The sequence below is a fragment of the Ascaphus truei genome, chromosome 4 (assembly GCF_040206685.1).
Source record: "Ascaphus truei isolate aAscTru1 chromosome 4, aAscTru1.hap1, whole genome shotgun sequence".
NCBI classification, from domain to species: domain Eukaryota; kingdom Metazoa; phylum Chordata; class Amphibia; order Anura; family Ascaphidae; genus Ascaphus; species Ascaphus truei.
In genome coordinates this window covers 83,994,181-84,011,035 of record NC_134486.1, presented here as the reverse complement: position 1 = coordinate 84,011,035, position 16,855 = coordinate 83,994,181, and the positions used below count along the sequence as shown (strand labels likewise).

At 46.1% G+C, this 16,855-nt stretch overlaps 1 protein-coding gene across 4 annotated transcripts in view; it reads left to right on the top strand.

Annotated features, from left to right (window-relative positions):
• Nucleotides 1-16,855, top strand: part of SLC1A4 (solute carrier family 1 member 4) — a 78,318-nt gene that overhangs the window by 27,037 nt on the left and 34,426 nt on the right. For 2 of the 4 annotated variants that reach the window (XM_075596115.1, XM_075596118.1), the window contains exons 2-3: nucleotides 2,997-3,039; nucleotides 14,763-14,825. In XM_075596115.1, coding sequence (XP_075452230.1) covers nucleotides 2,997-3,039; nucleotides 14,763-14,825 — 106 coding nt within the window. Of the gene's footprint in view, nucleotides 1-2,304; nucleotides 2,568-2,996; nucleotides 3,040-6,300; nucleotides 6,450-14,762; nucleotides 14,826-16,855 lie in introns of those variants that run through there. The other 2 variants (XM_075596117.1, XM_075596116.1) reach the window with 2 other exon arrangements.

The window sequence follows — 16,855 nt, the reverse complement described above, 5'->3', positions numbered from 1 at the left end:
TCCCATGCGACGAAAGGTATTGTTGCCTGGCGACCAGTATAAAGCCACCTCATCAGAAGAAAACATTGTGGCTTTCTATTGGTGACCCTGTGAACAAGGGGAATCCCTTGAGGTTGGGGGACCATATACCAGCTCCAGGTACAGATGTATGCACTGTTTGCAATAGTTCGTGAACGCAGCAATATTTGCTGTGTTTTGCTAAAACAAATATCCGTTCGCCCCCCCCCCCCCCCAAATTTTGCAGGGTCCCATGTCCCTGATCCCATCTGACATGTGATCTAGTTTCTTTTCTATGAAATTAACAATGTTTTTCCAAAAATTGTGACATTTCACAATTTTGTGCACTTTTGACTAGTTGTTAAAGAAAGGGACAACACTTTTCTTTAAAAAAAAACCTGCACAAACCTTTTGTTATTTCCTGAAATTTTGCAAAAGGAATTTGCAAACCGAACCTTGACAGTTTGCACAACTCAACCCTGAGCGAGGTAAGGTGAAAATAAAGGGATGTATGGGGTAATTATTGCCTTATAAAAAATACACCCCAATAAGGCCCAGATCCACATAGCCCCATTGTTGATTTAATGAGGTATTAAGTGCTAACGGGATCTTCAAAGCTCACTAACGCTGTGTTAAGTGTTTTCGTCCGTAAAGGGGCAAACAAAGTCCCAAAGCGTAACAGCAAAGTCCAAGTTCTGATGGACTGCCGCATACATACTATAAAACCTTTGCTAACTGATAGTATATATTCAGGGTATCTTTGAAAGATATAGGGGAGAGGGAGTGGCTCAGTGAGTAAAGACACTGACTGGCACTGAGAGTTTGAAGCAGGGGAACCTGGTTCAATTCCCGGTGTCGGCTCCTTGTGACCTTGGACAAGTCACTTTATCTCCCTGTGCCTCAGGCACCAAAAACATAGATTGTAAGCTCCACAGGGCAGGGACTTGTGCCTGCAAAATGTCTCTGAAAAGCGCTCACATAAAACTAGCAGTGCTATACAAGAACATGCTATTATTATTATTATTATTATTATTATTATTATTATATGGGAAACTTGTATATGTCAGAAGCTCATATAACGGTTATCACTAAACCAGACAAGGACAAATTCAATTGTGCAAGTTATCGTCCAATATTGCTTATAAATGTACAGTAGATGTAGAAAATTCTCGCAAAAATATTAGCGAACAGACTTAATGAATATATCCCGGAACTGGTAAAGCGGGATCAAACTGGGTTTATAACAAAAAGGGAAGCCAAAGATAACACTAGGCGAATTATAACTATACTGAACCAGATTAATAAAACACAGACTCCAGCTATGATATTATTGTCTATAGATGCAGAAAGGGCATTCAATAGAGTGCAATGGAGTTTTATGTTTGAAATGCTGGAGCGAATAGGAACGGGGGATATGTTTAGACATTAGATAAAGGCATTATATAGTAACCCATCGGCAAAGGTCAAGGTAAATGGACAGGTCTCGAACTCATTTAAAATACTTAATGGCACGAGACATGGACATCAATGCTGAATCTAAGCCAGGGTTTGTATTAGCTTGGGAAAAGGAGCTGGGAGTGCAGAGTACTGCACTTGAATGGACACAAATGTGGAGCAATGCCGGATCTTCCTCGATGTCAATGAATATCTTAGAAAACGTGTATAAGATAATGTACAGGTGGTATTATACACCACAAAAACTGAAAGAATTCTATCCAGGAACTTCTAATACGTGCTGGAGAGGTTGTGAGGAGGTGGCAACAATGATTCAATATTTGGTGGAAGTGTAAGAAAATAAAGCGTTTTTGGGATATGATAGTGGAGCAGATTTTCAATATTACCAAGATTAGAATCCCAAAAGACCTGAGTATTATATTACTAAACAGAGAAGAGGTCAAGGGACACAGAATTAGGTAATCTCTATCAATATACATGCTAAATGCAGCAAGATGTGCCATCGCTGCCAATTGGAAAAAGCTGGAGGCACCCACTAGGGAACAATGGGAGTTGATAATATGGGAGTTTATTAGGACAACTATCATACATAACCACGGACACAAGTTTAAAATTTGAACACCTCTGGCTGCCATGGTCAGAGTTCACTGGTAATAGAAAACTGTGAAAAGATTTGATAGAGGAAACATCTGCCAAAGTAGGAATAATAGGGACAATTTGGATTACTAAATATGGGTTTGACTTGTTCCTAGATTTTATTTTGATCAAATCTTTTGTTTTGTGATTGTATTTATTATTTATATTGTCAGTATGTTATTGTGTATTCTACTGAGATGTTTTTTGTTTTCAAGTTGTATTGTATTGCATTGTATTGTATATGTTAATTGTTATAATAGTGTGGAATACAAATGAAGAATAATAATAATTATTTTTTTTAAAAGCATTTCGGTCCCATACATGTCACGCACCCACCCCATGCTGATGAGTATATAATTGTTTTGTTTCCTCTTTTCTCTATGCAGTGGAGGAAATACAAATGAGACCATATACAAAGTAACAGTTTAGGAACCTTCTGAAAGAGTTTCCTTGATGTGGATGTAGCTTAACATGTTTTGGTAAAGACATGGAAATAAATAATCCACACTTATGAGAGAATATATATGTATATGTATATATATTATATATATATATATATATATATATATATATATATATATATATATATAGATTATATAATTTGTCATATTGCATGTGCATTTGGGCTTCTTTGTGTACTGGAACTCAAATTTCCCACGCAAGGGAATGATCGTCTTTACAGCTTATTGAATAAGGCCAGAATGTCTTGGGTTAGATGAAAAAGCAGATTAAAAAACTGATCTAATTGATTCGTTAAAGATGCGTTTCAGAGCATTATTAAGCACATGACTGACTCAGATACAAACCGAGAGGAAAAGCAAATTAGTTCCATTTGTTGATATACAAATGTTTTTCTTGGCTACATTTTGGTTCCTCTTAATAAAATGTGTTCTTACTTTTATTCATAGAAACCTGATGCCTTCCAACCTCGTAGCTGCAGCTTTTCGATCGGTAAGAAAGAGGAGATGCTTGGGCTTCGGAATGGTAGAACAAAATATGTGAATCACTTTGTCAAGTTCCATTTTCAGCAGTAAGGCCATGTTTACTAAGCTTCTATTTCATAGGACCCCGTGCGGGCGCCAGAAGACACATTACAGCCCACTGTATATATGCATATTATTGGACATCAACAGAGCTATTTTTCAGACTTCTAGTTGCAATACGGATGTTAAAAGAGGACATGATTTATCAGAGAGAAAAATAAAATAAAAATTCTTGCACTAGTTTTGCAGCCTAAAAAGGAGACCTAATAAATAACTGTGTATATATACAGCAGGGCCCCGGGTATACGGCGGGTTCCGTTCCAGAGGCCCGCCGTATAGTGAAAATTTCTGGAAAGCGGATCCGGCATTTTCGCCGTTCTGCGCATGTGCGACCTGTGGTCTGCGCGCGCAAACTGTGGTATGCACGCGCAAACTGCGGTGTGCGCATGTGCGCCGGGCGCCCCCGCCCATTCTGCGCATGCGCGACTTCCGATTTAACATGGCAGCCCCCTTCTCGTTGCCGCCGTATCAGCGGAGCGCCGAGAAGCGGGGCGCTGCAGTATATAAATACAGTACCTTTTTAAATTATCCCTAGATATTTATTCCTGGAAACTAGAAATTACAGGGGGTGAGAATGTTATCATCAAATCTACTCAACTACATTAAAAAGGGGTTTTGCAGATGAATTTGCCACCTTAATGGTACTTACCTACTCTACTTGATGTTTTGTTTCTAAGCAATTCTATGAATGGGGTTGCTCTGTATACTATATAATACAATATAAATGCCAGTACTGTCATTGCCAAGCCAAAACTACCGGGAGACAAAGGGGCCTATTCTAGTAGCCTCAATAACCCACTTATCGAGGGTTTTTCGGCCAAAATGCCTACTGCTATTCAGAAAGTCTCTAAGTGGGTGATAAAGGCATGAATTGCCATTTTTTGGGGCCGTCCAAAAGACATCGACGGGTGAGCGGCGATAAGCCATTTATCGGCAGGTTTTAAAATTCGTGCAATTCTAGTAGCCTCGATTAGCTTCTCGAGGCTATTCGCGGCTCTAGAATGGCGATTTTCTCCCAAAATCCTCACGCCACGAAAGGTTGGCGCGAGGCTGGGGAGAAGCTGCTGAGAAGGCGGCGAGAGAGGACTTAGAAAAAAAATGCTTTTTTCCTGCAGAGGATTGAAGCCGGGAGTCTCCGGACCTGATACCCATTAATATCAGCACCGGAGACCCCCGGCATGAATCCCATGCAATAAAAATGCATTTACAGGCAACTTCATTACCTTAGCGGCTGACCGCTAAGGCAATGAAGGGGTTAACTACCAGTGCCATGTTTATTGTGGGTATCGGGGGTGGGTGAAGGTTGTATTTGGCCCTTGGTGGGTGTTTAGGCCTGGTGGGGGGTGGAGGGGGTTTGTGGGTTGAGTTAACCCCTTCATTACCTTTGCGGTTAATACTGCTAAGGTAATGAAGGGGTATAACCCACCCACCAAGGGCCAAATACCAACTTAAACCCATCCTCGCTACCCACAATAAACATTCAAAAACACAACAACACTAATACCTGCCTCCTCTAGCCCAACATCCCACTACATCCAACAACCCCCGCCCCCCAAAACATATGGAAACATATACAAATATGAATAATAGCTAATTTGCCCATTCTAAAAGCATACGTTAGCCAGCCAGCATAAATACAGTAAATAAAACTTTCTACTTACCCCTGCCATCATGAAGGGCGTCCTTGTCAGCATACTCCAGGTCCATGTCCTTCCGGGGGGTAGCAGGGCTAGTTAACCCCTTAATTACCATAGCGGTTCCCACCGCTATGTTAGTGAAGGGGTTGACTTCTCCCGCAACCTTCCCGGCAGCCCTAACCACGCACCCTGAGGCTACTACCCCCTTCATCCACCCACTCTGCCCCCAATAAACAGGCCATTGAGGTTGAACCCCTTCATTGCTTTAGCGGCTAGCCGCAAAGGTAATGAAGCTGTTTTAATAAAAAAATTAATTCTGGTGTGTGTGAGCAGAGGGTCTCCGGAGCTGAACCACGTTGATTTCCGTTCCGGGACCCCCTGCTTCTCAAGATACAGGCCCCGTTATGGGGTGCCGGTATCTCCTATGCATTTAAATCCCAGGGTCACGTGACGCGAGACATTTAAATGCATAGGACATACCGGCACCCCATAATGGGGCCTGTATCTCAGAAAGAAGGGGGTCCCCGGACATGAAATCAACTCTGCTCCTGAGACCCCCTGCTCACGTACACTAGTATTAAAAAAATTATTAAAAGCCTGCTGGTGAGATATGCGCAGGGAGAGGCGTCTCTCTCTGTGCAGCTCTGTATGCAGCAGGGCCAGATCGCCCGGTCAGCCCTTTAGAGAGAGGGAACATCACGTCGCTGGCTCTTCGCCAGTTTTGGGTATTTTGCTATCGCAGGTATTCCAGGCTTTCTGATAACCATGATCGCAACGCTAAAAAATCTGGCAGCGTAACCGGCCCAGCGATTTTTTTTTTTTTTTTTTAATGAAGGCTACTAGAATACGCCCCAAAGTCTTTACAGAAGTTGTGGATGATGTGGGAATAACTCTAAGGGGCCGATTTAGATTTGGCTCTCGACAGGGGAGTTGTATCCCAAACTCAGCGCTGGGGCGCAAATGGCCAGTTTGCGGGGGAAAAAGACTCCAATTTAGAGTTGCCCAAAAAGAGGTGCAAAAGCCAGTTTGTGTTGGGTTCGTTAATAGAACAACTCGACATGCGGAGTGTAAGCGTGCCAATTCCTAATTACTTCAAAGAGCACAAAATGCGTGTATAATCACGTTAAATAGCTACCAATGGAAAAAAGGGCAAAACATGAGAAAATATTGGGAAAAAATATAAGCCACCAATTCACCGCAGCCACTAAAAGTCCAAAAGACCCCCAAATAATTTTCATAAACAAATCACCAAAAAAACACGTACACTGAGTGCAAAAAGGAAAGTGGAGAATGTAGCTTAGTATATTCTGAAAACATAGTGAAAAACTAATATATGCATAATTCACTCACAAATTTGAAATTTGGATCAGTATGATTCATGAGAGAACTTAGTAGATAAATGCTGATTCCCTTCGTTAGAACCACAGGGCTATGTAGAGCCTCAGGACATGAGAGAACCAAGATAGGGAGAAAAGAAAAGAAGAACAAACAGAGCTTTACTCACTCACAAAAGTTAAGTTGTTCAATCTTATCTGTACACAGGAGGGCACCAGAGATTCTGCACTTTCACGACGATGGTACTTCGCGTACTTGGCTGCTGGCTCTGATCCCGTGTTGACGTATCCTGGTTCCTAACACCATGTCCTTTGTGCCTCATGGAAGCTATACCTCCTTGTCAAAGGTGCGTAGTAGTGAAGTCAGCGGCCTAGCACTCGAAGTACCAGTGTCCTAAAGGTGCAGAGTCTCCAGTGCCGTCCTGTCTATTCAGCACACAAATAAGATTTAAAGGCTTTACTTTTGTGGGGTGGGGGGGGGGCTGTGTCACCTCAATCCTCCCTCGAAATAAATTAGGGAGAGATGCCTGTGCTGAAAAAGGAGCACACCTGAGGTACTCTGGGAGCTATGCAAAGTATATTTAAATGAGTCACATCCCACACTTCCTAAAAGGCTGTCCATAAGAACATATTGAGTTGATAAGCCTAAGACACCTAGTGACTGGAATGATATAATGGTGTCAGACTCGGTCAACGGGACTAGGACCCACAGCCACTCTTTATTTAGGCATCAGCTCTAGAAGTGTGAGCTAAACCAACTGCTGGGACAGCATACCTCCAAGGGATAACTCTTTTGTTGAGTGTAACCCTGAAAGGACTTCAAGCACACAGTAATATGCACTGAGGGCTATGAGTTACTAAGACCAGGTGACATTCAATAAAACTGGTTTTCTAACACACACAAGTAAAAGCAAGGTGAAGCACGGCAGATAAAGCATATACAGAGAGAAAGTCATTCAACAAAGTGCACTGGTGACTTGAATTAGTACTTTTAATCTTAAAAGGATAAAGGCAGTGGGCCATATTTACTAATGAGTGTTCTGCCATAAGGCACATTCGGTGCTGGAATACATTACAACTGATTCAAATAAATAGATTGTAAGATGTAACGGGAAAAAAAGGTGCACACAGCGCACCGGGGGTTAATGAAAAATAACGTAAAAAAATATGTGTATTCACAAATAGATTATATAGTTGTGAATAATAGATGAACAATATTGGCAAAAATAAAATTAAGACTCAATAATAATGACCAAAAAATATATAATTATATATAGTATAACTCAATATTTATGGAAAAAAAAATACACACACAAGGAGATGTAAATGAGTGATAACCACTAATAACACAACCCTTGTAAAAATACACACACAATTGGATACAATAATACAACTACAGTGAGTACAAATAACAACTAACTAATAACTCAGTTGACGGCATACAAAAAGACGTAGCAAACAAACCACAGAGGGGGGAGCCAAGATGCTGACCGGGAAGAGTAAACAAGCGGGACTGCTGTGATCAGCGCCGATGTTAATGTCCTGACTGCACCGATCAAGCAGCTTATGTTCCTACCCGCTACAACTCCCCGGCACTCTGGCACTAGCCAATGGGAAGGCGTGCTGAACAACCTCATGAGACCTCCACGCATTTCACAACTACGTGCTTCGTCCGCGGGTCACGTTGGAGGCTGTCCGCGCGTCTTTTAACTCCTTTGCCAACCAATGATTGTGACCAAATCTCCAATTGCCTACAATTCCACAGAGCTGTGTAACACGGTTGGCGCAGGTATCAGCCAATAAAAATACATAGCGATATGCATAATAACATAAACCCCCAAATCCCGATATAATAATATTATGTAATGGTGAAAGAAATATAAATAAATAATCACGTGCTAAGTTGCTTCTGAAAACTATGACACGCAATGAGTGAAACATGATTAGATAATGCTATGCAATGTGCACTACAAATATATAATCTATATAAAAAAAGACATCATGTATAAAAATGCATTTAACTCTCAAGTATATAATTTTCTATATGAAAGTGATATAAAGTGATACAATATTGAATTGCCTCTGAATATTGACTGAAGCAACCAATATGACTCATAATAATATATATTAAGAAGTAATATATAATAAAATAATAAACAATATAGAAAGGTGATCAAAGGGAGTCAATTTGATTATAGTATACTATAAAGCAAAAACCATATAATTTATGCATATGAAACAATAATACAATTTAATACAAATACATGCAGACATTAGTGTACTACTAAAATCTGTAAACTGATAATCCACGGAGGATTCATCATATAAAATGAATTAAACTAGAATATTATCCAATACCCGTATTTAAAAATGCTATATAACATTTAAAAACTGGTATCTATCTACTATATATTTCTGAAAGCACTGTATGTCTGCGTCCCTAGCGGCAATCTCATTGGTCCCTTGGCCCGCCCCCGCACACCTCTCATTGGCCTGAGGCGGAGTGACGGGCCAAAGGACACACAGGGACACACACCTCTCTCTCTGTCCTCTCCCCCCCCCCATCACACTCACCTCCCTCTCTACTCACCTCCCTCCACCTCCCGCTCCACTCACCTCCCTCTCTACTCACCTCCCTCCCGCTCAACTCCCTCCACCTCCCGCTCCACTCACCTCCCTCTCCACTCACCTCCCTCCCGCTCAACTCACCTCCCGCTCCCTCTACTCACCTCCCGCTCCACTCACCTCCCCGGCGCGGGGACAGGCAGTGGGCAGGGCAGCCTGCCGCTGCCTCCACTCACCTCCCGCTCCCTCCACTCACCTCCCGCTCACCTCCCCTCAGCTCCCGCTCACCTCCCCTCACCTCCCTCCCGCTCACCTCCCTGGCGCGGGGACAGGCATTGGCCAGGGCAGCCTACCGCTGCCACGTGGCACCTAAGATGGCGGCGGACGGAAGGACTCCTTCCTCCCTTGCGGACTAACTAACATGGCGGCGGCCAGAAGGAGAGGTGAGTGTGTGTGAGTGTGTGTGTGTGTGTGTGTGTGTCACAGCGTGACAGTGTGTGTGGGGGACACTGTGTGTGTGTCTGTGTGCGTGTGTGTGTGTGTTACACTGTGTCTCAGACACTGTAGAGTGGGGACCGGAGCTACACATGGGGGGGGGGGGGGTGGGGGTGTCAGGAGCGGAGAAAGATACAGGGGGAGTGGAGAGGAGGGACCCGTCAATTTAAAGCAAACCAACCCCCCTCCTGTCCACTGCCCCCCCCCTCCTGTCCACTGCCCCCCCCTCCTGTCCACTGTCACCCCCCCCCTCCTGTCCACTCTCCCCCCCTCCTGTCCACTGTCACCCCCCCCCTCCTGTCCACTGTCACCCCCCCTCCTGTCCACTCTCCCCCCCCTCCTGTCCAATCTCCCCCCCTCCTGTCCACTCTCCCCCCCTCCCATCCCCTCCTGTCCACTGTCCTTTCACCTGTCCCCCCCTGTCCACTCTCCCCCCCCCTCCTGTCCACTCTCCCCCCCCTCCTGTCCACTCTGCCCCCCCTCCCATCCCCTCCTGTCCACTGTCCTTTCCACTGTCCCCCTCCCTCCCCCCGGCCACTGTCCCCCCCCCTCTTGTCCACTGTCCCCCCCCTCCTGTCCACTGTCCCCCCTCCTTTTCCCCCTCCCCTCCTTTTCCCCCGTCCCCCTCCCCTCCTTTTCCCCCCCTGCCCCCCCCCCCTTTTCCTAGCGCTAAATGTAACTCACGGCCAACGCCGGCTCTCCCCCCCCCCACTCCCCTTTCTCCCCCCCCGCTCCCCCTTCTCCCCCCCCGCTCCCCTTTCTCCCCCCCGTTCCCCTTTCTCCCCCCCCCTCCCCTTTCTCCCCCCCCGCTCCCCTTTCTCCCCCCCCCCGCTCCCCTTTCTCCCCCCCCCCCGCTCCCCTTTCTCCCCCCCCGCTCCCCTTTCTCCCCCCCGCTCCCCTTTCTCCCCCCCCGCTCCCCTTTCTCCCCCCCACTCCCCTTTCTCCCCCCCCGCTCCCCTTTCTCCCCCCCCACTCCCCTTTCTCCCCCCCTGCTCCCCTTTCTCCCCCCCCCCCGCTCCCCTTTCTCCCCCCCCCGCTCCCCTTTCTCCCCCCCTGCTCCCCTTTCTCCCCCCCCGCTCCCCTTTCTCCCCCCCTCCCCTTTCTCCCCCCCTCCCCTTTCTCCCCCTCCCCGCTCCCCTTTCTCCCCCTCCCCGCTCCCCTTTCTCCCCCTCCCCGCTGCCCTTTCTCCCCCTCCCCGCTCCCCTTTCTCCCCCTCCCCGCTCCCCTTTCTCCCCCCCGCTCCCCTTTCTCCCCCCCGCTCCCCTTTCTCCCCCCCGCTCCCCTTTCTCCCCCCCCGCTCCCCTTTCTCCCCCCCCCGCTCCCCTTTCTCCCCACCCGCTCCCCTTTCTCCCCCCCCTGCTCCCCTTTCTCCCCCCCCCCCGCTCCCCTTTCTCCCACCCCGCTCCCCTTTCTCCCCCCCGCTCCCCTTTCTCTCCCCCCCCGCTCTCCTTTCTCCCCCCCCCGCTCCCCTTTCTCCTCCCCCCCGCTCTCCTTTCTCCCTCCCTGCTCCCCTTTCTCCCCCCCCGCTCCCCTTTCTCCCCCCCCCTCTCCCCTTTCTCCCCCCCCGCTCCCCTTTCTCCCCCCCTCTCCCCTTTCTCCCCCCCCGCTCCCCTTTCTCCTCCCCCCCGCTCCCCTTTCTCCCTCCCCGCTCCCCTTTCTCCCCCCCCGCTCCCCTTTCTCCCCCCCCGCTCCCCTTTCTCCCCCCCGCTCCCCTTTCTCCCCCCCGCTCCCCTTTCTCCCCCCCCTGCTCCCCTTTCTCCCCCCCCTGCTCCCCTTTCTGCTCCCCTTTCTCCCCCCCCCCCTGCTCCCCTTTCTCCCCCCCCGCTCCCCTTTCTCCCCCCCCCGCTCCGCTCCCCTTTCTCCCTCCCCCCGCTCCCCTTTCTCCCCCCCGCTCCCCTTTCTCCCCCCCGCTCCCCTTTCTCCCCCCCCCCCGCTCCCCTTTCTCCCCCCCGCTCCCCTTTCTCCCCCCCCGCTCCCCTTTCTCCCCCCCCGCTCTCCTTTCTCCCCCCCCCCCGCTCCCCTTTCTCCCCCCCCCGCTCCCCTTTCTCCCCCCCCGCTCCCCTTTCTCCCCTCCCCCCTCTTCACTTCTCCCCTCCCCCCTTCTCCCCTCCCCCCTCCTCTCTTCTCCCCTCCCCCCTTCTCCCCTCCTCCCTTCTCCCCTCCCCCCTCCTCCCTTCTCCCCTCCTCCCTTCTCCCCTCCTCCCCTTTCCCCTCCCCCCTCCTCCCCTCCCCCCTCCTCCCCTTTCCCCTCCCCCCTCCTCCCCTTTCCCCTCCCCCCTCCTCCCCTTTCCCTCCCCCTCACCCCTCCCCTCCCCCTCCCCCTCCCCTTTCCCTCCCCCCTCCTCCCCTTTCCCTCCTCCCCTTTCCCTCCCCCCTGCTCCCCTTTCCCTCCCCCTCCTCCCCTTTCCCTCCCCCCTCCTCCCCTTTCCCTCCCCCCTCCTCCCCTTTTCCTCCCCTTTCCCTCCCCTTTCCATCCTCCTCCCCTTTCCCTCCCCCTCCTCCCCTCCCACACCCTTCCCCTCTCCCACACCCTTCCCCCCTCCCACCCCCTACACCCTTCCCCCCCTCCCACACCCTTCCCCCCTTCCCACCAATCTTCGCCTTCCTGCCCGCCTTCCTGCCTCCCCGCCTCTGCTTTCGCGCCCACCCGCCTCTGCCTTTCACCCACCGCCTCACAGCCGCTGCATGCACTCAACAGACTCCCGCCACACTCGACACATACCTGCCGCCACACACACCTGCTGCCTCCCGCCCCTACGCACCGACATCACTGACCCACCGCCTCACACCCTAGCAGGACCCCCACTCACAGAGAGCACTCACAACCCACGCGACACCTGCCGCCTCACACCCTAGCAGGACCCCCACTCACAGACAGCACTCACAACCCACGCGCCACCTGCCACCTCACACCCTAGCAGGACCCCCACTCACAGACAGCACTCACAACCCACGCGCCACCTGCCGCCTCACACCCTAGCAGGACCCCCACTCACAGACAGCACTCACAACCCACGCGCCACCTGCCGCCTCACACCCTAGCAGGACACACGCCTCACATTTTTACATCTGTTATGTCACCAAAATATACATTGTACTGTGGTGTGTTTACAATAAACCATTTTTAAACAACATCGTATTACATTTTATTCCATCTTTCTTTTCAACATTATTATCCAACCTTTACAACAAATACTCACCTATTGTTCCACGATTTATAAATAATACTACCTATTACGCATTTACATCCCGGGCAACGCCGGGTCTCTCAGCTAGTAGGAATATAAAACAACTCAGATGCAGAGAACAGAAAATATTGAATGGACCTATTTTGCTAGTGTAAACGTTAAAAAAGAGAGAGAACCAAACCATTATTTTAAAAACGGTGTGAGTTCTACTTGCTCATTGAAACCCTCCGGATGTTTTGATTTAAATTTATAAATCCAGATTTGTTCTTTTTTTATTTGACATAGGTCTCTATCCCCCTGTCTCAATGCATGCGGTATGTGGTCTATACCCATGCATTTAACTTGACTGGGGTCACAGTTGTGCATTTCCTTGAAGTGCTTTAATAAAGGAGTCAGTGGTAAATTCTTCTCTATCATTTTTGGAATGTTTTTAATGTTTCTTAAGTGCTCTAATATTCTGATTTTAATGGGCGCTTGGTCTTCTCAATGTATTGTAGCCCACTGCTGCAATCTATTAGATATACCACATATGTTGTAAGACAAATAATAAAGCACTTCAAAGGTTGTTTGACTTGTGTAACTGTTGATATTGCTTGTTTGTCTGTCCTCATGTGCTGGAATACATTACAGCTTATTCAAATAAATGGATTGTAAGATGTCTTCAAGCACCAGAAGACTGCTGGTATATGGTTCTCTATCCCAGAAGAGGGTAACATGCTTTGTCCAGATATGAGCACTCAGTGAGAAGAAGAGCGCAAACATATGCTGTGACTGGTGCTAGCGATCAGCTAGTTTAGCTCACACTGCTAGAGCTGCTGTCCTGAATAACCAAGGTTGTGTGGGTTCTAATCATGTTGGATCTGACACCAGTTCACCATTCCAGTCACTAGGTGCCTTAGGCTTGTTAACTCAATATAGTTGAACTCATTGAACCAAATAAATACATAGAAGAACATAAAGAAAAATGAAAGCACAGGTGTCAGATCATACAATAAATAGGTTAACTTAAAGATCACAGAGCAGTCACAGTGCAAAGCAGCTCTGAGTTACAGGAAGTGACTGGTGGCTGTCTCCATGTTATTTCATAAACAGCAAGGATGTAGAGGAGCACAGCAGCGTTTCTCAGCAGTATACCAGCTAGTGGATCGCCAAAAAATGAGGGTAACTCCAAACAGGGATAAGTATTAAAAAAGTGATTTAATGGTCAGTACAAAAAATAAACAATGGTAGGAACGCACCTACGCGTTTCGTCCGTAAAGGACTTTCTCAACACCTTGAGAAAGTCCTTTACAGACGAAACGCGTAGGTGCGTTCCTACCATTGTTTGTTTTTTGTACTGACCATTAAATCACTTTTTTAATACTTATCCCTGTTTGGAGTTACCCTCATTTTTTGGCGATCCACTAGCTGGTATACTGCTGAGAAACGCTGCTGTGCTCCTCTACATCCTTGCTGTTTGTGTTTACCCTGAGAGGACAGCACGCTGGAACTGATCCACTAATCAAGGACACCACCAAGGAAGGTAAAGGGCTTCGGCCCATTATACTATTACCATCCAGTGCTGGACTGACTGAGTTATTTCCCCAGGGTATAGTACACTACTATTAGGAGACCTATTTTGGGGTACACGCGTGGGGACCACCAGGCCTCTAGTTTCTCACCCTGGGATGTTATGAATTATACTCTATGTCCTTGAACTTGGATCTATTATGGAATATGGAAATATTATAATAATAATGAGCTACTCATGGTGATGCACCAATACACTACTTACCTATCCATGTTATTTCATGTCTGGACTACCTAACATTGCAACCAACCCCATTCTCAGGTCTTTCAGCGTCAACAAATTAGAGGTGCTAGGTATAAGAGAGCTAGACAATTGCTTAGGGACCAAGCAATCCCTGGAGGCCCCAAGTCACAACTATATTTTATATTGTTTTTATTATTAAGTACTCATGGGAAAAAAATGCAATCAAATTACATTGTAATTAGATTACATGGATCACAGTTATGATTTTATTCTCTTTAGTTTAGCGTTATAGCAATCTCATGGTCCTCCTCTGTAATTTCAAGTGCACTCCCACTCTCCCCCATACAACAATCAATGAAGCCAGTTACGTTTTCAGATCCAATATTATTAGGGCCCTAAAACCTGAAGGACATACAGAAAAAGAATTGGCCAGGTATGTTCAGTGGCAATGATGATAACCATGTGACTCTGTGCTAGAAGAGCTAGGTTTGGTTCGTTCTGGGTTTGCAGAGCTCTATATTAACTATAAAGATTTGAAAGATACATTTTACAGATACAATTAGCTCATGCCTGGATGCATCTCTGCTGCGATTGTGCAGAATATTTCCACTTCCAACAGCATCTGATATCCTTATGCACAATGTTTTCTTTATTTACAGTATGCCACTGACTACATAACCATCACAAAGAATACCACCAATGGAAATGTCACCACTGAAAAGGTAAGTGATTATTCTGTATTGGGGCAGGATGAAGGAACACATTTTTTAGGAAGGAAAATATGTTAAATGGGGTGTAGAACAAAATAACATTAATTAAAAAGTACCAATGAGATATTTATCTAATCAAAACAAGATTAATATTTGATGAGCCACACTTTGTTTTACAATAATAGCCAGTATAAAATAATACTTAACTTTTACGTAGGTACGCAGCAAATATAGTTGTTAAAGGACGTTTATTAATGAACATCTTTTATGTAGCTTTGTATTGAGTTTAAACCATTTCTAGCCTATTTGAACGTGTATAATACAGTTCACAAACGTTGGGAAAATATCCCATAGATAAAGAAAATACCCATTTAAAACTGTGCTAAATTGATCTACTTTATTAGTTACAGTAATTGAACTGAAAGTCCCAATGGCCCATATGCACTAAACTCTGTTAAATCAGAGCAAATACCGTCAGTTTACCTAAATTAGTATCAGATGAGCAACAGTTATTTGACCTGAGTTCAAGTATCTACAAAGGTAATTCCAGAAGGACCTCGCTATCCGTCGTTTCACTTAATACGGACGGCATATCAGACCCGTCACAATGCAATCCTATGGGGCCAGTTTCTGACACCGGAATTCCTTATCCGCCACTCACTGCCACTGATTAATATGGGACTCGCTTTACAACACTTTCATTATCCAACGCCACTTTCCAGAACGGATTCCATTGGATAACCGAGAACCACCAAAGAATGCAAAAACAACGGTCGATATTTAACTTATTAGCATAGGCTGAACATCAGGGTCAATTAGTACTGGCTCGCGTTATCTTCAAATAACAAGGCTCCCATAATGCCTGTTTTACCGAAAGGTGGAGTTACTCCCATACACACCCTCTCTTTCCCTCCCTCTCTCTCAAATAACCTCAGGTTAAATCCAGGTGCTAACATGAACGGCCTTTAGTGGATACGTGATGTTAGTAGGAACGCCTTTTTTGCTTGTCATAACGAACCATCAGAATTTTTTTTACCATACATTATTTCAAGGAGTAGCACTAGTGTGTTAACATTCGGCTATTCTCGTTAGTGGACCGGCGTTATGAATAACCTAACGTTTATTTACTGAAGATTAATGTTAGGTTAAAAAGCCAATCTGAGCAGTTCTGGTTAAGAGGCATAATATGTCACTAGCTACCATAAGAGTGACAGCCTACTGTAACTCTTCAACTTGAAAAGACAGTGCTTTATATTATATCAGATGTCCATGAAGTTTCCTTAATTTGTCCAGGTTCATTTTCTTTTTTTTCTTTTTTTGCAAGGTTATGTTATAGTAATTCTGGATTGGGGTGCCAACACTTTCGGGAATTATATTTCGTTTCCATTGTGAGCTTTTGTTTAACCCAAAATCTAAACAAATAACCCCAAGGAATAGAAAGCCATACTGCCAATAAAATCATCCTTTTTCCAACTAAGCCAGAATGATAAGATGTCAGGGTGTTGGTTTAATGCCAAACTCTTTTAAAAGATAATTGAACTTCAAAGAGACTAAAGTCACACGATACTAGGCTCATTTGTCATGCAACTTTGATGAACCAAATTCAAACAAATTGCACGGATGATCTAAAAGTTCATAACACAAACAGGCTGACATTATGAGACAGCAGAAACTGAAATAAGCAAGGTCTTTACAGTTCCATGAAAGTTGCAATCACATGTAGCAAGTCAGACTAGAACCTTCTGTAAAGATGTTAACAGTCTAATTGGCTACACTAAACAAATCTAACCGTCCTAATACCAAATATTTTACTGCTTTAATTTTTTTACCAAATTAATTATTGAGTTTTTTCCACAAGGCATTACATACAGTACTGTTATACATTTTAACACATTAACTCCCTCACCTAAATGTCTGAATCATACATCATGAGGCAGAAAACACACAACACGTTTAACCAGGGGGGGTAGAGAAGGGAGGGGGGGTGAGTTGCGACTTCTCTTTTCTTCAACCACGGATGAGCTTTGAGTCCTTCCAACCAC